This window comes from Pristiophorus japonicus, chromosome 12 (genome assembly GCF_044704955.1).
Source record: "Pristiophorus japonicus isolate sPriJap1 chromosome 12, sPriJap1.hap1, whole genome shotgun sequence".
NCBI classification, from domain to species: Eukaryota; Metazoa; Chordata; class Chondrichthyes; family Pristiophoridae; genus Pristiophorus; species Pristiophorus japonicus.
Window position 1 is genome coordinate 187366391 of NC_091988.1, and position 22954 is coordinate 187389344.

The 22954-nt window shown below is 47.0% G+C and overlaps 1 protein-coding gene across 1 annotated transcript in view; it reads left to right on the forward strand.

Annotated features, from left to right (window-relative positions):
• LOC139277599 (protein CBFA2T2-like) overlaps window positions 1-22954 on the forward strand; it is a 126956-nt gene that overhangs the window by 78789 nt on the left and 25213 nt on the right. The window contains exons 2-4 of the mRNA XM_070896284.1: window positions 7648-7791; window positions 8590-8819; window positions 14134-14223. Of these exons, the coding sequence (XP_070752385.1) occupies window positions 7648-7791; window positions 8590-8819; window positions 14134-14223 (464 nt within the window). The remainder of the gene's footprint in view (window positions 1-7647; window positions 7792-8589; window positions 8820-14133; window positions 14224-22954) is intronic.

Genomic DNA, 22954 nt, shown 5'->3' on the forward strand with positions numbered 1-22954 from the left:
AACCGCTGCAGTCCGTGTGGTGAAGGTGCTCCCACAGTGCTGTTAGGGAGTGAGTTCCAGGATTTTGACGATGAATGAACGGCGATATGCTTTCAAATCAGGATGGTGTGTGACTTGGGGGAGGGAAATGTGGAGGTGATCATGCTCCCATGTGCTTGCTGCCCTCGTCCTTCTACGTGGTAGAGGTCATGGGTTTGGGAAGTGCTGTCAAAGAAGCCTTGGCAAGTTGCTTTAACATAGTAAAACGTCCCAAGGTGCTTCACAGGAGTGTTATCAAACAACATTTGCCATCCACATTAGGAGATATTAGGACAAGGCTTGGACAAAGAGGTAGGTTTTAAGGAGCGTCTTAAAGGAGGAGTGAAAGGTGGAGATGTTTAGGGAGGGAATTCCAGAACTTGGGGCCTTCGCAGGTGAAGGCACGGCCGCCAATGGTGGGGCGATTAAAATTAACGAAGCGCAAAAGGTCAGAATTGGAGGAGTGCAGAAATCGCGGAGGGTTACAGAACTAGATAGGTTACAGAGATGGGGAGGAGTGAGGCCATGGGGGGATTTGAAAACTGTTACGAGAATTTTAATATCAAGGTGTTGCCGGACTGGGAGCCAATGTAGGTCAGCGAGCACAGGATGGGTGAACGGGAATTGGTGCGAGTTAGGACACGGGCAGCCGAGTTTTGGGATGAGCTCAAGTTTACGGAGGTAATAGAAGACTGATGGACAGGGAAAGGGACGCTATGTGGCCTCGATATTATGGTGGGTGAGCGTGGAAGGTGCCTGGACACCTGGTAGTGAGCAAAGAACCCAGCACTGGCCGGGGACATGGAGGCACTGCCGTTCTTAAGTGCAGGTCCTCATTTAGATAACTCATTGTTACGTGACATTCGGCCAGCTGGACCGGTGGGCTGGAGTGGGGATTTAGCAGCATGACCGCTCGTACAAAGAGCCAACACAGGCCCGACGGGTCGAATGGCCTCTTTCTATGCCGTACGTTTCTATGATTCTATAACCCTGCTCAGACTCCATGCTAGGAACTCCTCCCATGAGTCAGCTGACAAACCCAACACGTAACAGTGCCAGGTGGGCTAAGGGTCCCAGTTTTAGATCCCGGCCCACTTTCAAGATCTACATCCAATAACAACTTGTATTTATATAGCGCCTTTAAAGTAGTAAAACGTCCCAAGGCGTTTCACAGCAGTGTTATAAGACAAATAAATAAATTTGACACTGAGCCAGATAAGAAGAAATTAGTGCAGGTGACCAAAAGCTTGGTCAAAGAAGTAGGTTTTAAGGAGCGTCTTGAAAGAAGGTAGAGAGAGGTAGAGAGGCGGAGAGGTTTAGGGAGGGAGGTCCAGAGCTTGGGGCCCAGGCAGCTGAAGTGGAAAGTGTGTGTGGGTATGGTCGTGTGTGAGAGTGTGCATGCGTGTGTATATAGACTTCCAGCAGGGAAATGATTAGGACTTTGATAATGACACAAAGAACTAACTCCGCACTGTACTGAACAAACTCTACCAACCCCCATGCACACTCTGCCCACCCACCTTTTCCTAAACTTGTTTACAAGTGTTTTGTGACTTTTATCCAAAGCTCTATTGAGTTGATTGTAATGTATAGTATTAGTATTAGGCAGTCCCTCGTGTCGAGGATGACACCAGAAAGGGATGAGTTCACAGGTGTTTCAATGAGGGACCTGACCGTCCAGGTCCCGAACTACATATTGAAGGGTGGAAGATGTCTGTGCGTGGATTATTTTAGTGGGGTGGCCGTTGCACACCAGTCACCACACGGGCTTGACAGAGCTAGGTCTTGGTCCAGTGGCAAGGACTAACCAAGACAACTGGAATGCGCAGTGTACCTCCCACTTAATAGCATGAAATCTCTAATCGTGAATTTGTTTTCTGTTTCATGGGGAGCCCCAGTCTACTTAATTTAATAAATGTGGCATGTGTAACCACTTGCTTACAGTTTATTTACCTGTTTTGTAACCGTTTGACCTCTTGTTCTAACCTGCTCTGAACCCGTGTTGGCCAGACAGGAACCAAATAATATCATTGTTATAAAAATTCAGATTGAGGAATAAAGTGCTCACTTGTGTCAGTACCTTGACCTGTGTTAAACAAAAGAGTTGCCATTCTTGACCTCAGGATGTCCCAAAGTGCTTACAGCCAATGAAGTACATTTTGAAGTGTAGTCGCTGTTGTAATGAAGGAGACGCAGCCACCAAGTTGTGCACAGCAAGCTCCCACAAACAGCGATGTAATAATGACCAGATAATGGGCCCAAGTTTCCACATGATAAAAAACGGGCGCCCCTCCGAGCTGGGCGCCCGTTTTTCGCGCCTAAAACGGCGCCTGAAAAAAACCGAGCGATTCTGGAGTGTTCTGCAGCTCCTTGTCTGTTTGGCGCGGCGCTCAGGGGGGCGGAGCCTACACTCGCGCCGATTTTGTAAGTGGGAGGGGGCGGGTACTATTTAAATTAGTTTTTTTCCTGCCGGCAACGCTGCACATGCGCGTTGGAGCGTTCGCGCACGCTCAGTGTGAAAAAAACATTGGCACTCGGCCATTTTTGTAGTTCTTTGTAGCTGTTTAGTTTTGGAACATTTTTTAATAAAAGTACATTGCCATCAGCACTGAGGCTTCTTGTAGCAGTGAGAAGGCTGCAGGAAGCCTCAAAGTTGAGGCAGCCGTTTCCCGACGACCTCTCCCCCGCCCGCCGTCGGGAAATGGCTCCTCAATTTCTGAGGCTTCCTGCAGCCTTCTCTCTTTCCCGCCAGCCGTCTGGAACGGCTCCATTCCCCCCCCTCCCCCCCTGCCCCCTGGCCCGCGTTCGGTCGGCTCCCTCGTTTTGTGAGGCTTGCTGCACCATTCTTCCTGGCTGAAGCACTTTCACACAGGTAGGAAGATGGTTTATTTAATCTTTTCTTTGCTTATAAATGTTTATTCAGGTTGGATTTATTTGTAGAAGTATAAATAAGGATTGATTATAGAATTTAATGACTTCCCTTCCCCCCCCCTCCCCCCCCACCTCGTTCTGGACGCCTGATTTGTAACCTGTGCCTGATTTTTTAATGTGTAGAACAGGTTTTTTCAGTTCTACAAAAATCTTCACTTGCTCCATTCTAAGTTAGTTTGGAGTACATTTTCACTGTGGAAACTTTCAAATCAGGCGTCAGTGGCCGGACACGCCCCCTTTTGAAGAAAAAATTCTGTTCCAAAGTAGAACTGTTCTACCTGACTAGAACTGTAGAAAAAAAAATGTGGAGAATTGTGAATTCTAAGATAGTCCGTTCTCCACCAGTTGCTTCTAAAAATCAGGCGCAAATCATGTGGAAACTTGGGCCCAATCTGTTTTAGTGATATTGGTTGAGGGGTAAATATTGGCCAGGACAACGGGCTAACTCCCCTGTTCTTCTTCGAAAGAGTGCCATGGCATCTTTTACGTACACCTGAGAGCAGACGGAGCCTCAGTTTGACGTCTCATCTGAAAGCCGTCACCTCCGACAGTGTAGCACTCCCTCAGAACTGCACTGGAGTGTCAGTTTCTGGAGTGGGACTTGAACCCACAACCTTCTGCCTCAGAGGCTAGAGTGCTACCCATCATCATCATAGGCAGTCCCTCGAAATCAAGGAAGACTTGCTTCCACTCTATTATAAAAAAAAAGTGAGTTCTCAGGTGGCTGAACAGTCCAATACGGGAATTACAGTCTCTGTCACAGGTGGGGCAGTCGGTGGTTGAAGGAAAGGGTGGGTGGGGAGTCTGGTTTGCCGCACGCCCTTTCCGCCGTCTGCACTTGATTTCTGCTTGCTCTCGGCGACGAGACTCGAGGTGCTCAATACCCTCCCGGATGCTCTTCCTCCACAAAGGGCGGTCTTGGGCCAGGGATTCCCAGGTGCCGATGGGGATGTTGCATTTTTATCAAGGAGGCTTTGAGGATGTCCTTGAAACATTTCCTCTGCCCCACCTGGGCCATGTAGGAGTTCAGAGTAGAGCGCTTGCTTTGGGAGTCTCGTGTCGGGCATGTGGACGATGTGGCCCGCCCAATGGAGCTGGTCGAGCGTGGTCAGTGCTCCGATGCTGGGCATGTTGGCCTGAGCGAGAACACTGATGTTGGTGCATCTATCCTCCCAGGGGATTTGCTAGATCTTGCGGAGGCAGCGCTGGTGGTACTTCTCCAAAGTTTTGAGGTGTCTACTGTATACGGTCCACGTCTCTGAGCCATATAGGAGGGCGGGTATCACTACTACCCACTGAGCAATGGCTGACACTACTTCGAGGTCCTGAATGATGCTGGAAGAGGAAGGATGGACTGAGGTGCCGGGATAGCGTAGCTACACAGAATGTACAGCACAGAAATAGGCCTTTCATCCCAACTAGTCCATGCCGGTGTTTGTGGTCCACACGAGCCTCCTCCCTCGCTTCTTCATCTCACCCTAACTCCTGTTGGATCGTAAGCACACGCATCATCTGGAGTCACACATGACAAGTGGCCAGTTGTATGTGATATCATTGGGCTGCTGTTGGCCCTTAAATCGTATGTCAGGATAAATCTTTGCCTTCAAGAGGGGGAAAAACTCGTGTTTACGGGAAGGGAGGGATAGTCTACACTTGCTACACAATTCTGTGTGGCAATTTCCGAGTACAGGAAGTGTTTATGACGAGAAAAATATTTGTGGTGATCTGTTGAAAACCTCTTTAGATCAAATTTGTCTGGAACTAATTATTTCTTAATCTCAGGATGGCTTGATTACAAACAGCTTGATCATAAAACACATGGCACATCACGCTCCAGGCAGACACACAATCCCAGCCTTTTACCTCCTCCCCTTCTCTTCTCTTCTCCCCCTCTCCTCTCCTCTCCTCTCCTCTCCTCTCCTCCTCTCCTCTCCTCTCCTCTCCTCTCCTCTCCTCTCCTCTCCTCTCCTCTCCTCCTCCTCTCTCCTATTTTTTCCTCCACTGTCTCCTCCTCCTCCTCCTCTCCATTCTCCTCGCTCTCCTATTCTCTTTCTCCTCTCCCCTCTCCTCTTCCCTTTCCTCCCTTCTGCTCATCTCTCCTTTGTCATCTGCTTTCAGCACCAGTTCCTTCCTGGGATAATAAGAACATAAGAACATAAGAATTAGGAACAGGAGTAGGCCATCTAGCCCCTCGAGCCTGCTCTGCCATTCAACAAGATCATGGCTGATCTGGCCGTGGACTCAGCTCCACTTACCCGCCCGCTCCCCATAACCCTTAATTCCCTTATTGGTTAAAAATCTATCTATCTGTGATTTGAATACATTCAATGAGCTAGCCTCAACTGCTTCCCTGGGCAGAGAATTCCACAGATTCACAACCCTCTGGGAGAAGAAATTCCTTCTCAACTCTGTTTTAAATTGGCTCCCCCGTATTTTGAGGCTGTGCCCCCTAGTTCTAGTCTCCCTGACCAGTGGAAACAACCTCTCTGCCTCTATCTTGTCTATCCCTTTCACAGGTACCTCCCTTCAGTAGCACATAGCCCATGATTCGTGCCTGAGCCTTGATGGTGAGTGTTGGCAGACAATTCAATCACAGGGGTATCAAAACCAAGCTCAATTCTGGCCCTGCTCATTCTCCACTTCCAGTCGGGGTGACAGGATAGGGTTCGGGTACCCTCTCTAAACAATGGTTGCCGAGACCAACTATAAATACCTCTGGTACTACTCCAGCTCGGATCAGCTGAGTTAGCTCAGACTGGGAATCTGATCTGGGTCCTTCTTGATCCATGTGACTGGTCCACACTGACCAGTGCACTTGCACACTGAGCCATCAAAGAAAGCGAACCAAAATGACATTACATCCATCGTGTTGGGAGGTGCCTGCTGTGGTCCTTTCTTTCCCCATTCCCCTGCCTCGGCTCATATGCTGCTGAAACTCTCAATCATGCCATTGCTCCCTCTAGACGTGACTATTCCAACACTCTCCTGGCCGGCCTCCCATCTTCCACCCTCCATAATCTTGAGCTGACCCAATACTCTGCTGCCCGTGTCCCCAACTGACACAAAGTCTCGTTCACCCATCACCCCTGTGCTCGCTGACCTGCATTGGCTCCCGGTCCGGCAATGCTTTGATTTTAAAATTCTCATCCTTGTTTTCTAATCCCTCCATGGCCTCGCCCCCTCGCCATCTCTGTAACCTCCTCATGAAAGGTCATCGACCTGAAACGTTAACTCTGTTTCACTCTCCACAGATGCTGCCTGACCTGCTGAGTATTTCCAGCACTTTCTGTTTTTATTTCAGATTTCCAGCATCCGCAGAATTTTGCTTTTGTATTAGTATTATTACACACTCTTTACGGCACTGAAGCAGGCCATTCGGCCCGATTGGTCCACCTGAGAGAGCAGACGGGGCCCCTCGGTTTCACGTCTTGCCTGTAAGATGGCACCTCTGACAGTGTAGCACTTCCTTAGAACTGCACTGGAATGTCAGCCTAGATTCTTGTGCTCAACGTTCCTGGAATGGGACTTCAGCACATAATCCAGGTGCTTTGTTTATCCGGGCCATGTAGTTCAGGAAAGCCCCAAGTGCAATCTGTGATCTGTGCTGAGTGAGCCAATTGTACATGAAACACAAAAAGTTAGCAAATAATTAGGAAGCCAAATGGAATGTTGGCCTTTATTGCAAGGGAGATAGAGTATAAAAGTAGGGAAGTCTTGCTACAACTGTTCAGGGTGTTGATGAGGCCACACCTAGAGTACTGCGTATTGTTTTGGTCTCCGTATTTAAGAAGGGATATACTTGCATTGGAGGCAGTTCAGAAAAGGTTCACGAGGTTGATTCTTGAAATGAAGGGGTTGTCTTGTGAGAAAAGGTTGAGCAGGGGAGGGAACTGGAGGAAGAATGAGAGGTGATCTTATGGAAACCATAAAAGATTCTGAGGGGGCTTGACAGGGTAGGTGCAGAGAGGATATTTCCCCTCATGGGAGAATCTAGAACTAGGGGGGATAGTTTCAGAATAAGGGGTGAAGATGAGGAGGAATTTCTTCTCTGAGGGTCATGAATCTGTGGAATTCTCTACCCCAGAGAGCTGGATCATTGAATAAATTTAAGGCGGAGCTAGACAGATTCTTGAACTATAGGGGAGTTGAGGGTTATGGGGAACAGGCAGGAAAGTGGAGTTGAGGCCAAGATCAGATCAGCCATGATCTTATTGAATGGCGAAGCAGGCTCGAGGGGCCGAATGGCCTACTCCTGCTCCTATTTCTTATGTTCTTCAGTTGGGAAAGCAGTAAGGGTGTAACCATGGGTCCCAACCTCCCAGAAAGGGGAACACCAGCCAGGGCTGTTGCTCGCTGCTTGCTATCCCACAATGCGGAGCAGGATGAGTGTGGAGGCCGGCTAAGGCCAGGATCTGGTCGGCACTGAAGCTTCTTGAGGTCAAGTAGCTTTGGGACACTCCAGGCCCAGGCGTGAATCATGGCTGCTTGGGTGAAGCATCAGAGTGCACCTGGCACTGCACAACTGTAGTCCAGCGTGAGTTAACACCTTCTGGAAATTAAATCCAGAAAACAATATATCATAACTGGGATGAACTAACCTGATCTGTGGTGTGTTCTCTGTGGTCTTTTCATTTAAAATGTTGAAGTCTGGAGCGACGGTCTGAGATAAAACTCTTTGTCCTTGTGTTTTTAAAACAGTCAACGGAGAGAAGAAGCGTCCCGCAATGCCAGGATCGCCAGTGGATGTGAAGGCACAATCCAGGTCCACCCCACCGACCATGCCTCCGCCACCCTCAGGGAATCCAGGAGGACCTCGGCCGACCTCCTTTACCCCCACATCACGTAGGTTTCATTAGTGACGTCCAATGTATTGGTAACGGTGCTTGAAGGCTTTTCTGGGATCATTGCATGCTTTCCTCTGTTGCATCAGCAATCCGCGCACTTTGTTTAAACACCCGACGAGAGAGAATAGGTTCAAGTCAGTGGGACGGTGAGTGCAGAGAAGCAGAAAGAGCAAATCTTCATAACTTGCAGCCTTTGTGTAGTTTCTCTGTTGAATTGTCTCTACAATACAAAGGGCAACATTTAAAACCTAATGACAAAATCCACCTGATTCCAAACTCACTCCCAGCTATATGATTTCCTAGTTAAGGAGAACCCACGTATGATTTATGAACAGTTTTTCTTCCTCCAGTTCCCTCCCCGCCATTTCTTACATGCTTTGGTTTCGCAGTGATTCCTGGAAACTTTCAGAATAAGGGGTCGGCCATTTAGGACTGAGATGAGGAGAAACTTCACTGAGAGGGTGGTAAATCTTTGGACTGCCCTACCCCAGAGGGTTGAGGAAGCTCAGTCTTTGAGTACATTCAAGACAGAGATCGATTGATTTTTGGATATTAAGGGATATGGGGATAGTGCAGGAAAGTGGAGTTAAGGTAGAAGATCAGATCAGCCATGATCTCATTGAAGGCTCGAGGGGCCGAATGGACCTACTCCTGCTCCTAATTCTTACATTCTTATGTTCTTATGTGATGGCCCTCCGTTGCCGATTGGTATAACCGCGCATTTCTGGAAAATAGAAATGACTATCTTCCTCGAGGCTCTGTAACACGATGTGTTTTCTTCTCCGCCTTGTTGCAGTGCCCAACGGTGTCGACCACTCTCCGCCCGCCCTGACTGGGGTGCCGTCCCCACCGCAGCGGTTCAGCAACGGCCCCTCGTCCTCGCTCGCCAGCCAACAGCTGCCCGCCACCTGTGGTGCCCGCCAGCTCAGCAAGCTCAAGCGCTTCCTCACCACCCTGCAGCAGTTCGGCAACGACATCTCGCCGGAGATCGGGGAGCGAGTGCGCAGCCTGGTTCTAGCGCTGGTGGTGAGTACATTGTGGCCAGGGGAAGGCGGGGTGGGGGAGAGAAGCAGTGGAGATGTAGGAGTTTGCCATTCAGCCCCTCTTGAGCCCTGTTCTGCCCTTTAATGAGATTGTGGCCGATCTGTATCTTAACTCCATTTACCCGCCTTGGTTCCGTAACTCTTTAATATCCTTGTCCTTCAAAAATTAAGCACCTGTGGTGAACTGAGGTCGAAATGGTAACTTGTAAGGTGGAATCTGATGACTGAAATCTGAATTTGCTCCCATGCTTATTGCAATTGTTCCATTTTAAAAGAAAAGAGTGGAAATATCGAAACTACAACATGGAAACAAGCAATTCAGTTAAGTTTCCCCTCCACACAGGCAGCGGTTCCAATCCAATATCCCTTTACTCCCCCATTCCTTCAACCACCTATCTAACCTACTCTTAAGTGTTGACATGCACTCTGCTTCAATCACTAATTCCAGTAGTGCATTCCACAACTTCACAGCCCTCTGCGTAAAAAGAATTCTCTTACATCTTAACCGATAAGGGAATAAGGGGTTATGGGGAGTGGGCAGGGAAGTGGAGCGGAATCCATGATCGGATCAGCCATGATCGTATTAAATGGCGGAGCAGGCTCGAGGGGCCAAGTAGCCTACTCCTGCTCCTATTTCTTATGTTCTTATCTGGTTCACTAATGTCCTTTAGGAAGGAAACCTGCTACCCTTACCCGGTCTGGCCTGTATGAGACCCCAGACCCACAGCAATGTGGTTGACTCTTAACTGTCCTCTGAGACAGCCCAGCGAGACACTCAGTTGTACCAAAGCGCTACAAAGATCAGCGGTTCAAGGTGGCGGCTCATCACCACTTCCTAGAGGGCAATTGGGGATGGGCAATAAATGCTGGCCTTGTCAGCGAAGCCCACATCCCATGAATGCATAAATAAAATTTTAAAATCCCTGTCCTAAATCCCTTAAATCTTGTATCAATGTCCTCTTCTTCAAGGCTCTTAAACCACTGAAAACAGTCTTTCTATCTACCCTGTCCCATCTCTTCGTAATTTTAAATGCCTCGATCAAATCACCCCCTGATCTCCTCTGTTCAAACCAAAATAGCTCCAGTTTGTTGAGTCTTTCTCTGTACTTGCATTTCCTCATACCATGCAGCCTCCTTGTGAATCTGCACTGTACCCACTCTATTGCTTCCAATAACGTGGAGTCCCAAACTGCACACAGTACTCCAACTGTGGTCTTAATATGGTTTTATTTTGATTCACCATTACATCTTGACTTTTATATTCTATACCTCTTGCCATAAAACCCAGGATGCCATTAGCTTTTTTTTAATGGCCTTCTCCAGTTGAGGTGCTGCTATTAATGTCTTGTGACCCTGAATTTTCAAATCCCTCACCCAACCTTCTCCCGTTGCAATATGATAGTTGCTTTTTTTAAAACCAAAATGGGACCACCTCACACTTACCGACATTGATTCCCATCCGCCACTGCTTTGCCCATTTCACCGGCTTGTCAATATCTCCTTACAACTTCCTTTGCTCTTGACTAGGATCCCGAGCATTCACCTTGAAGCTTAGTCGGGGTCCTTTCTCTGACTCGGCGCTGTGCAAGCAACACGCGCCCGAACAGAGCAGCCTGAAGCCGGCCTGAGACATTCTCAGTGAGCTGCCATTGCCTGTTGCGCCTCCGCAGGCAGTCCGCCCTTCAGTGGCCCTCAAGTAAGTCTCGGGAGTGGTGGAGGACAGCGGAGTGGGGGGGAGAGTGTTTGGCAAGCGTGGGTGGGGGACCGGAGTGGGGGCGGTGGGGAGTGTTTGGCAAGGGTGGGTGGAGAACCGCAGCTGGCAGGTGGTCCCCCGCTGTGTGACTGGGAGGAGTGTGTGTCCTCCTCCTGGCTCCACGTTAAAAGTAAAAAGAGATTTATTCTGCTCCTGGTAGCCCAATTTATTTAAAGGGTCTTTCAACGGGAATTAGGCCCACTCATTGACACATTCAAGAGGTCTAGCGCCTGTTTTGGGTGGGCGCCCAGAATGCCTGTTGTGGCCACCTAAAAATTGGACCCTACAAAATTAGCGGTGGGAACAGTGCCTGCGCAGATTGGGCGTAGGCCGTCCCAATGCTAAATTGGTATGCTTTGTGCCTGTTTTATGCCTGAAAGACGGGTGCAGCACACACTAATTTCTACACCAAAATCTTTACTCTGTGCTGGCTGTAAAGCTACAATCAGAAATGAGTCAAGTTGCAAATACCATTGCCCCACTTTGGAATAAATTAACACAAAACTGCTCAGAGACCATTAACATAATGGATGTTACAAATCAAAAAATGTCACATTGGGGCAGTAGAGTCCCATTCTGAGATGGGGCCTGAGGCAGAGAAGAGGGAGCTCTACTCTGCAACAAGGCTGTGTTGTACCAGGCCTGGAGTGCTTGACCCGGACCCTGGCTACAGAGATTGGGGCAAATGCTCCATTTCCAGCAACAACAGTTAAATTGTGTCGTACCTAAATGCAATTTGCATCTCAAAATGGGACCTGGATGCATATTACAGCAATGCAAACAGAATAAAATTCTGTGTTTGAGACTTTTCTTTTTACTCATTCACGGGATGTGGGCGTCGCTGGCAAGGCCAGCATTTATTACCCATTCGTAATTGCCCTCGAGAAGGTGATGGCAAGCCACCTTCTTGAACTGTTGCAGTCCATGTGGTGAAGATACTCCCACAGTGACTTTGCCATAGTGATTTGGGTACAACTTGCTAGGGCAGTTAAGAGTCTGGAGTCAAGTATAGGCCAAACCAGGTAAGGACGGCAGATTTCCTTCCCTAAAGGCCATTGGTGAACCAGATGGGTTTTTACAACAATCCAGTAGTTTCATGGTCACCATTACTGATGCTAGCTTTTTTATAGTCCAGATTTATAACTGAATTTAAATTTCCTACCTGCTGATTTGAACTTGCATCTCCAAGATCACTAGTTCAGACCTCTAGAGCACTAGTCCCATAACAGAGCCACTATGCTACTGCTGCCTTATAGCAAGCCCAGCTAAAATGAAAAATGGAGGTATAACTCGTACATCTGGTTTAATGTTGGGAACAGAATTGAAATGCTAACCTGCATGTGCTTCAATAGATGCTTCTAGATGCATTGGACACACTGACAATCATAGCCACATTGGTCATCAATAGACTCTAATGTATTGTCAAGCAAGGCTTGACATAGATTATCCTCTCATCGAACCTATTTAGAGTAAATAAAGAGAAGCTCTTTCCAATGGTGGAAGAGTCGATAACCAGGGAGCACAGTTCTAAGGTGACTGGCAAAAGAACCAGAGGCGACATGAGGAAAAACCTTTTTTACGCAACGAGTGGTTAGGATTTGGACTGCACTGCATGATAGAGCTACAGATTTTTTGAACTATAGGGGATTCAAGGGTTATGGGGAACAGGCAGGAAAGTGTTGAGGCCAAGATCAGATCAGCCATGATCTTATTGAATGGCAGAGCCGGCTCGAGGGGCCAAAATGGCCTACTCCTGCTCCTATTCCTTATGTTCTTATTCAATAGTGTCCTTCTAAAGGGAATTGGATAAATACTTGAAGGAGAAAAAAATTCAGGGATATGGGCAAAGAGCGGGAAGTGGGACTAACTGGATCGCTCTTGGAAAGAGCCAGCGCAGACTCGATGGGCCGAATGGTCTCCTTCTATGCTGTGCTATTCTGTGATTCTATGAAGTAAGTGTCAGGTTTTTGATCAACTAGTTTAAATCTAGTTGATTTAGACACGGCAGTATTGTTGTTCCAACCGATTTAGATGTAGTATCCTTGGTTGAATGAATCTTTTAACTAATCTGGAAATAATGACTCTGGTATCCTCTAATGTCTGGGGAAAAGATGCAGCCAGAAAACCGGTCAACCAGCGTCTACCCCTGATGTTAACACAAACAAGGGTTTTTCTGCGACTAATGGTTTTCACGATTTGTTGACCAATTCGTCATTATTCAAATCAAATATAATGTGCCTGCCAAGATTCAAAGTGTTTCTCATTATTTTTATGCAAGGAAATCGTTTTTAAGCGAGTGAATTGGTCTTCTCACTAATCAAGAGATTTCAGTGGGGTCGGTGCATGGTGTTAGGAAGTAGCCTGGGTTAGGGTATTACGGCCACTGGATATGACTCCCTTTGTAGTGGAGAAATGATACGGCACCAATGTTTCCTGTAATTTATTTTTGTGCACGGCTCAAGTCAGATTTTCGAGTATGTGCGGTATCTCCAGACTGCCTTGCGGCCGTGCAGCTTAAAGGGAAGGTTGCACAGCGCCCCAACTCCTTGGGGCTAAAATTGCCCTTTTATAACTCCATTAACATCTTCAGGAGGTGCTAACGGGGCACGGCGGCCAGAGCACCCCCTCCCCGGAATTGTCCCCGGGATTCACCGGATGAATTTTCACAGGTTGACCTGTAGTTTTCACCCTGGCGTGGGCGCATACGGCGATGACATCATCGCCGTACATTCCAACTCCTTTGCGCCCCGCGGAGGAAATTGCCCCACAGGGCTGGCATGGGGCGATGCCAATGACAGCTTCGCAGGGCACACTGGCCGTCCTTAAAGGGGAGGGCCTTGCGCCGTGGCCGCCATTTTTTTTGTCGGTCGACTTTGCAGTCGGCCCAACAATGGCGGCCACTAGTTCTGCCGGGCCGCCAACATGCAGCTTGGCACCCGCTCTGACCCAACTGAACCTCTCCCTGGTATCTCAGAGAGCACCACAAAGGTGACTGCAGAGTTCGCAGCGCACCCTCCCCTTTAAAAGAAGGTGAGGGACTTTGTAACGCCATCAGCGCCCCGCTAATGCCCCGGCAGCGCCCCACGGAGGCCATTCCCACCTCCGATACAGCCCGCAACTTTTTCTCTTTCTAAGTGCCTAATTCAGCAAGATTTAGCAGCCCATCTCACCGGGTGCTAAATCTTCACTTAATTCAAATTGTGTGCGCAGGGCAAGTTCGCCCCTTTAATTCTTAATTAAAAATAGTTCCTAAAAACCATTCTACGGAGCCTGTAAGAGTAACTTAGTTGGTTTTGAATATTTTTTGATTTGCATACAGGCCAGGCAAAGGGATGATTTGGCAGGTGCCTCCTGTTATTTGACCAATCATAATCCCACAAGTCTAGGCCACCTAGGACCAGTTCTTGATGGACACTGGTACTAAAACTGTCTTTCCAGAGAGTAGTGATGTTGGAGCATTGCACTGACCCTCTTGACCTCCGGAAATGGTTTCACTTACAAACACCCATCTGACCTTTTATTATTTTCTTACTTACACTTCCAGAACTCAACTGTGACCATTGAAGATTTTCACTCCAAGCTGCAAGAGGCAACAAACTTCCCACTGCGGCCCTTTGTAATTCCATTTCTAAAGGTAATGCAGTCTCCTCCTGTTTAAAGATCATCTATTGTCTTGTGAGAGCCTGTTTTGGGGGGGAAGGGAGGGGGAGGAAATGGGGAATCCAACATGGCAGTTGTCATCTGTCACTTAATACCAGCACCACGATGAATTCCAGGAGCATCACCCAACTGACCATCACCCATCTGAACTGACCATCCTGGATTTGACCCTTTGGCCATGATCAGAAAAAAGATTATTTTCTAATGTGACTCCTCCCCTTTAAGGGACGACTCATGCAAAGGTAGCTAGCATGTGTGGTACTGAGTTAGCAATTCTGGATGTGGTCCGGGAGGTTTCATCACATGACCTCCAACTACCCCGCCCCCAAGTTCCTGCCACTGGTCACCTGACACGTCCATCCTTGCGGCGCCCCACTCCGCCTTCCCACGGCCTATTGGAAAGCCAGCAGACTCTTGATACCCTCATTGGGTGATTGTTGGCTGTCCGCCAGAAAGTCTTTGTTCCCATCTCCAATATTTTTATATAAAGTGTTCAAATAAAATGAAAAAATAAACACAATTTTTTGAATTCCCCTGTGATTTTTCTCCCATTAATTTAATCTTTAGTTCTTAGAGACTGCAAAGTAATCCTAGAAGGTTGGCTGTGATGCCTTGAGGTAATTTCCCATTTTTGATTATATCTTGGCAAAGAGGACTTTCCTGTTAAAGAGCCAGTGAGCTCTACTGAATTAAAGAAAGAAAGACTTGCATTTATATAGCACCTTTCATGACCACCGGAAGCCTCAAAGTGCTTTACAGCCAATGAAGTAATTTTGGAGTGTAGTCACTGTTGTAATGTGGGAATCGTGGCAGCCAGCTCCCAGAAACAGCAATGTGATAATAACCAGATAATCTGATTTTGTTATGTTGATTGAGGGATAATTATTGGCCAGGACACTACATAGAATTACCACATAAATTTATACAGGGAGTCCTAGCACTTACTGGTATCTCAGTTCTCCCTTGTTACCCAATACTTCCTTGTTACACAATATTTTGTGCATTCAAATTGTTGATCAGAGGCAATGTGGGAGCAGGCACCTTGTGCAGAATCCTATCTCCGAAGACATGAATTGAGTGTGTGGTCGACAGCCTCCATCCCCACAACTGCTTCATGCAATCACTCGAAATAAGTTTCCACACAAAATATCTCTTTCCAGGTTGCCTCTGTCCTTCAGTTTGAAAGCACAGGAAGAAGGAAGGGCTTTGGTGTATCCAGTGTTGCATGGCTGGTCAATGGGTTTAATGTTTGACTGGTAACCTGACCTGTCCCTTTAAGGCTATGGCTCTAAATAGGCAAGTCCAGGTAGCTCATGCTGCGTGTTCACTGCTGGGGTTGATCTGACGACAATTCTAACGTTGGTAAATTTCATGCTCCATGTTAGTCACTGGCGACTTTCGTTCTCCTTTTTTTCTAAATTGTTTCGTAGCTGCAACAGTGTGTGACACCTGAAGTATGCTGGATCCAGGATTTATATATTGATCATTAATGACCTTGCCTTTCCAAAGTGTTTTTGTTCATATTTCACTATAATGGACAATCATTATAATGGAAGGTGTAATGTTAACCAGCGGCTTAATGCAAGGTGTGTGGTAGAGTGGCAATTGGATGAGATCTTTTGACTGCAGCAACTAGAGTTCCTTTTTAATGAAGCCGCTGGGGGAATAGGGTCTTCACAGCCTTAGGTCTTTAACACGTCTAATATGTTCATCTTGGCAAAAGAATAATTGGCTGTAGCTCTCACGACTGCGTAAGTGGAGGTGTTGGAGATTCGGGCTCTGGAGAATACCTGACTCTGTCCCTTAATGGGAGAAAATGGTGCGCTTTTTATTAAATGCCAGAGACCTGCCTAAATGCCCCTGTACCATGCGACAGTTTGAGCTGCCTGATGGCCCAATGGGGAGATGGACCGCCCAGTGTGATTCTGAACCACTCATCCCAGGAGGGACCAAGTTGAATCCTTAGACCATGCCTGAGTTCGCTGATCTCGGCCAGGGTGATATTAGGGCACTACGTTTGACGGGACCTGGCCCTGTTGTGTGAGGAGAGGATTGGACACCCCCATGATTTAATACGCCGCTATCCAGGATCGCGCAGGAAAAACTGACCACTTCGGTGAGTAGCCGAGCAAACCCAAATCAAACTGAATCCTCGCAGTAAAAGCAGGGTAGAATAGGAACATAACAAATAGGAGCAGGAGTAGGCTATTCGGCCCCTCGAGCCTGGTCCGCCATTCAATAAGATCGTGGCTGATCTTTGACCTCAACTCCATCTTCCTGCCCGATCCCCATAATCCCTTACTATCCAAAAATCTATCGATCTCTGTAAAATGTTTTAATCTCATAATACTCCCGTGAAGCACCTTAGGATGTTTCACTACGTTAAAGGCACTATATAAATACAAGTTGTTGTTGTTGTTAAATACACAACGATTGAGCCTCCACAGCCCTCCAAAGATTCACCACCCTCTGAGTGAAGAAATTTCTCCATCTCAGTCCTAAATAGCTGACCCCTTATCCTGAGTGTGCCCCCTGGTTCTAGACTCCCCAGCCAGAGGAAACATCCTCCCTGCATCTACTCTGTCAAGCCCTGTAAGAATTTTGTATGTTTCAATGCGATCACTTCTCATTCTCCCAAATTCTAGAGAATATTAGCAAAGAAAACCTAGATTTGCTGCTATTTCTCCCTCCCAACTTCAGTTTTGGTTTTCACTCTTCCTGTGCTATACAGACCGCCTCCTTTGAAAATCACGCCGTTCAGTTAAGTTTTACTCCGGGTCGGAAACAATAATTGGAAGCGTGGGCTTCGGGTTGCCAACCCTCCAGGACTGGCCTGCAGTCTCCAGGAATGAAATTTCCAGGACACTGCTGTGAGCAAGACCCGGGGAGAAAAAAAATCAGAGGGGCAATTAAAAAGAAGTGGGTTTTTTTTCCATTTTCTTTGAAGATTTTAATTTTTTAGTTATAAAAGATATTGGAGTGGAGAAACAAGACAGTTTGTCCGGACGGGGCGATTGGGGATGGGAGGTCTTGTGTTAAAATTTCCAGGAATACTCCCAACCAGAGATGGCAACTGCACGTTGGCTGCCGCAGGCATGGAACTCTCCGCAGCCCGTTTAAAACGCTCGCGCACTGCATTCGTACTGCCTGTGTGTTTCTCTCAGCAACGCACCACAGATATGGAGCCTGGGTGGGGAGGTTGATCCACTCGGAGTTTGGCATTCTGCCGCCTGTTTGGAGGGTCTTTGCTGGTCAGTATTTCGAGTCGTGCCAAGTTGCTGAAAATCTGGTCTATTCTGGCTTGGGTCGGCAGTAACTTACTGCTTCGAGAAGCGAGATTGGAACTGACTGCATCCGAATGACACTGGTGTAAATCACCAGGCCTTATCGTTTCTCTTCGCTGAGAGATTGTATCCCCCTGGCTGGAGAGTCTAAAACCAGCGTTCACAGTCTCCGGATAAGGAGGTTTCTCTCAGCAACACTGAGATGAGGAGAAATTTCTTTACTCAAAGTTGCGAATGTTTGGAATTTTGTACCCCAGAGGGCTGAGTCTTTCAGTATATTCAAGGCTGAGATCGGGAGATTTTTGTACTCTTGGAGAATCAAGGGTTTCGGGGATCGGGCAGGAAAGGAGATGAGGTAGAAGATCAGCCATGATCTTATTGAATGGCGGAGCAGGCTCGAGGAGCCGAATGGTCTGCTCCAGCTCCTATTTCTTATGTTCTGCATTTTCACCGTTTTCTACATGCATTAAGAAATAACAGATCAGATAGTGTTGGACAAGCAAACAAAGGTTCTGATTAGAAACCCAACATTAGTTGAAAATATTAATCTCTTGTCAGAGGCGTCAGGCTATTTCCACCATGTTCTGCATCGTTTCTCCATTTGCAGTTTTGTTTCTTCATTAATATCTTATTTTTGAGTGTCTTCATTTTTATTAAAGTGGGGAGGGGGGCAGGGGTAACTTTTTTTATTACTGCTATCTCGCTCTTCAATGCCGTCGTGACTGAGTGGTGTTTATTGTGGAATGTCCCGAGGGGGGAAAGAGTGGGGTGGGTGTGTGTGTGTCTGTTGCAAAGCATGAGTGTGAAACCATGCTGCAAACCCTTTTTTTTAATGAAAGTATCGCACGCCATATGGGCATCATATCACTTAGTGGCAATCATTCGAAGGGGAGAATTTTTTTTTTGCTCGAAACTATAGCATCCGCCCTCCGAGGGAAGAGTAAATGACAGGGACCATATGTGTTTGGATATTCGAGCTGAATCCTCAATGAGGGAAGCAGCTGTAACTGCCTGCACTTGAGCCTGCCTTTCATTACGTTAATGTAACCCTCCGACTCCCATTCCAATCTGCAGCATGTCAAATTGCTCACTGCAGAGATAATGGAAACCATTTCAATTACTGGGTCCACGGCTGACATTAGCACCAGTAAGACTTCGCAGCCCATTCTGATCGACATTACCCAGCTTTAATTGTCTTTGATTTCACCAAGGAGAAAAGCAAAACTCGCTGGAGTGCAGTTATTAGCATAATATCTAACTATGCGTCTGGCTGTTAAAATAGGATTTTGAGCTAAGTTTGCGTGTGCGTGCGTGTGTGTGTGTGCGTGCCTGCGTGTGTGTATGTTTGTGTGTGTGCGTGCCTGCGTGTGTGCGTGCCTGCGTGTGTGTATGTTTGTGTGTGTGCGTGCCTGCGTGCCTGCGTGTGTGTGTGTGTGTGCGTGCCTGCATGTGTGTGTGTGTGCGTGCCTGCGTGTGTGTATGTTTGTGTGTGTGCGTGCCTGCGTGTGTGTGTGTGTGTGTGTGTGTGCGTGCCTGCGTGTGTGTGTGTTTGTGTGTGTGCGTGCCTGCGTGTGTGTGTGTGTGTGTGTGTGCGCGTGCCTGCGTGTGTGTATGTTTGTGTGTGTGCGTGCCTGCGTGTGTGTGTGTGTGTGTGTGCGTGCCTGCGTGTGTGTGTGTTTGTGTGTGTGCGTGCCTGCGTGTGTGTGTGTGTGTGTGTGTGTGTGTGTGTGTGTGTGTGCGCGTGCCTGCGTGTGTGTGTGTTTGTGAGATTCTCTCTCGCTCCCCTGTGTCTAGGAGATTAATTTAGTCAAAGTTTTTTTGGGGGGGGGAAGGATTTGTAAAATGCTGCATTGCCAAGTTACAATTGCAGGCAGTCAGGAGACTTGAGTTTTTGTACTGCCAGGAAGGTAATGGTCGGTGGTTTACAGTGTCCATTATTCCCCACCCCCAGCATCATCTACTTCCAGCACTTTAAGAAAAAGCTGAAAGGGATGATATTGTCCTGCCAGCAATATCGATAGTCTCCCAATAATGTTTGCTGATTATATAGAACGACAGCAACTTGCATTTATATAGCGCCGTTAACAGTAAAATGTCCCAAGTAGCTTCAGAGGACTGTTATTGGACAAAATTTGACCCCGAGGTTAATTGCTGATACAATGAGATTCTCTGCTGAATCCATTTAAAGTTTTTGGGCGAGAAATTCAGTTTTTGGGTTTTTTCCATTATTTTATGGCAAAAATACGACTAAAAACATTGCCATTTTTTAAGGAGGTAAAATTGGCAAAAAAAATGCGCCCGGCGGGAAAAATTGACATTGCACGAGGATTCGTGGTGGAAACCGCGCTCCTCGCCAACATTAGCCCGAGACCCAAAACCACCAGAAATTGGCCATCCTTGCGCATGTTTTTTCAGCGATATTTCGCCTTTTCTGCTGGTGACAGGTACTTACTTAAATTGGCCAAAGTTAACGAATAGCGGTTTCGAAATATCGGCGAAAAGCGGATCGACCATGTGCAATGCCAAAAAAAACCACACCGCTTAAAATTGGCCATTTGGCAAACCCGTGCTCGGGGTGGAAAAATAGCACCTGAAAAAAGCCTGCGCTGAAGCCCCAGAGGAGGAAGGGGAGAAAACACACAAAAAATTGCAAAAATCAAAATATAACACATCAGAAAACATTCATTATACGCTTAACTAGTGAATTGCTGAAAAAGAATTAAAAAATAAAAACTTCAACTTGCCTTTTTTCGTAGGACTGTTTCTGGGGCTTCAAGCGCAGGCTTTTTTCAGGCGCTTTTTTTCCCCACCCTGAGCACAGGTTCGCCAAACGGCCCGTTTTAAGCGGTGAGGTTTTTTTTGGCGTTGCACGTGGCTGATCCTTTTTTTTGTCGATATTTCGAAACCACCATTCGTTAACTTTGCCTATTTAGGTAAGTACCTTTTACCGGCAGAAAAGGCGAAATATCGCCGAAAAAAACATGCTCACGGCTGGCCAATTTCTCCCCCTTTTATTTTTTTCTCAATGGTGAATTTAAATAAATATCTGTGTCACTGTGTCAACCCTTTCATTTTTTGTTTGTTTTTAATCTTCTCCTGTCCTGAAGGTTGGTGATTCGCGGTGAGGTATAATTCCTTAGCCAGTGCCAAATAGCCCTTCTGTACAGTGAGCATCAGCAGCCTATTCAACCAAGAGAGTATCACAGCCAAGTCCAATCCTGTCGTCAAACTTGATTCCATACTTGTGCAAAGGGCTGCTGGATTGTGATCTGCAGCAGAGACCCTGGTTTGTTTTTAAGAACATAAGAATTAGGAGCAGGAGTAGGCTAAACGGCTCCTCGAGCCTGCTCCACCATTCAATAAGATCATGGCTGACCTTCGACCTCAATTGCATTTTCCCACCTGATCTTCATATCCCTTGATTCCCCAAGAGTCCAAAAATCTATCGAACTCTGCCTTTATACTCAACGACTGAACATCCACAGCCCTGTGGGGCAGAGAATTCCAAAGATTCACCACTCTCTGAGTGAAGAAATTTCTCCTCATTTCAGTCCTAAAGGGCCGACCCCTTATCCTGGGACTGTGACCCCTGGTTCTAGACTCTCCAGCCAGGGGGGCCCCCCTTTCGCCCCTTTTGTCTGGTCCAGAAGCATTGAAACCAGTACCAGCATCCCTACTGAGCTTAATTAACTCTGTGCAGCCTGGAGGTAGGACCTGTTGTGGAGAGTGATGTTTCTGGTCTGTACCACACCATTTACTCACTGAGGCACCAGGGGCGCTGAATGCTGCAAAAAGTCAGGTGCGGCAGCGGGTTCTCGACTTGCGGTTGCCTGGGAATGCACCGTGTAATGGGAGTCGCTTGAGGAAACGGAATCAACCAATCGGGAATTCTGAATAAACCTCTTTACCCAGAGAGTGGTTATAATGTGGAACTCGCTACCAGTTGAGGCAGATAGCACCGACGCATTTAAGGGGAAGCTAGGTAAGCACATGAGGAGGAAAGGAGTAGAAGGACATGTTGATAGGGTGAGCTGAAGAGGGCGGCTCATGTGGAGCATAACAAATACTTGTATTTATATAGCGCCTTTAACATAGTAAAATGTCCCAAGGTGCTTCACAGGAGCGTTATCAAACAAAATTTGACATCGAGCCACATAAGGAGATATTAGGACAGGTGATCAAAAGTTTGACCACAAACACCGGCGTGGACCAGTTGGGCTGAATGGCCTGTTTCTCTGCTGTACATTCTATGTAACCCCGTCCGAATCTCCCTAACGAGTCACCGATGGGAACTGGGTCCTGTTGCCTAGGAAACAAAGATATTTTTTATTGCACATTACCATACTCAATTGGTTTGTTACTGGGAGTGTATTAGTGTGTCAGATTTTGCCATCATCTCAGACACTCCAAGCCAGCTATTTCATTTTATCTGGCTACCCTTGAAGACACAGGCTGTTATCCAAAAAAAATATCACTGCCGCTATCGTGTTGGCTGACTTGTAACTGGAGTTCAGTGTTTTTGGATAATGTGGCACACTGCAAGAGCTACGAGTGCAGCATCTACTTCTGCTTCATCTAATCAGACACTTTGCAAGGAAGGGTCGCAGTTTAAAAATTAAAGGACCCATTCCCCCAGGGATTTTACCTCTGCTGATCGGGAATATCATTGCTGGGGTGTTCCTCTGGAAGCTGTATGGACCACAATCGTGAACCAGTTTAAAGGAGGCAATCTGAGAAGTGATCTTATGAAGATATATAAGATAGGTGATGTTATGGATAAGGTAAATTTGGGGCACTAAAAGAAAGACGTGCATTTATGTAATGCCGTTCATGACTTCAAGATGTGCCAAAAATGCTTTACAGCCAATGAAATACTTTTTTAGAGTGTAGTCACTGTTGTAATGTACGAATCGCGGCAGCCAATTTGCGCACAGCAAGCTCTCACAAATAGCAATGTGATAATGACAAGACAGTCTGCTTTTTAGTGATGTGATGATGATGATGGTTTGAGGGATAAATATTGCTCAGGTCACCGGGGATAACTCCCCTGCCCTTCTTCAAAATAGTGCCATGGAATCTTTTTCACACACCTGAGGTGGCAGACGGGGCCTCGGTTTAACGTCTGATCTGAAAGATGGCACTCCCTCAGCACTGCGTTGGCGTGTCAGCCTAGATTTTTGTGTTCAAGTCCCTGGAGTGGCACTTGAACCCACAACCTTCTGACTCAGCAGCGTGAGTGCTACCCACTGAGCCACGAGAAAACTAAATTACATTTAGTTTCAAACTCAGTCCAAAACTAAATACATCCAGGAGTGGTCGCAGGAAGTTATTCACATAAAGAGTGCTCAGTACATGAATTGGGCTTCCAAATCCAGCAGTGGAGTCAAAACTTTAGGATCACTTAAAACACGATTGGATGCT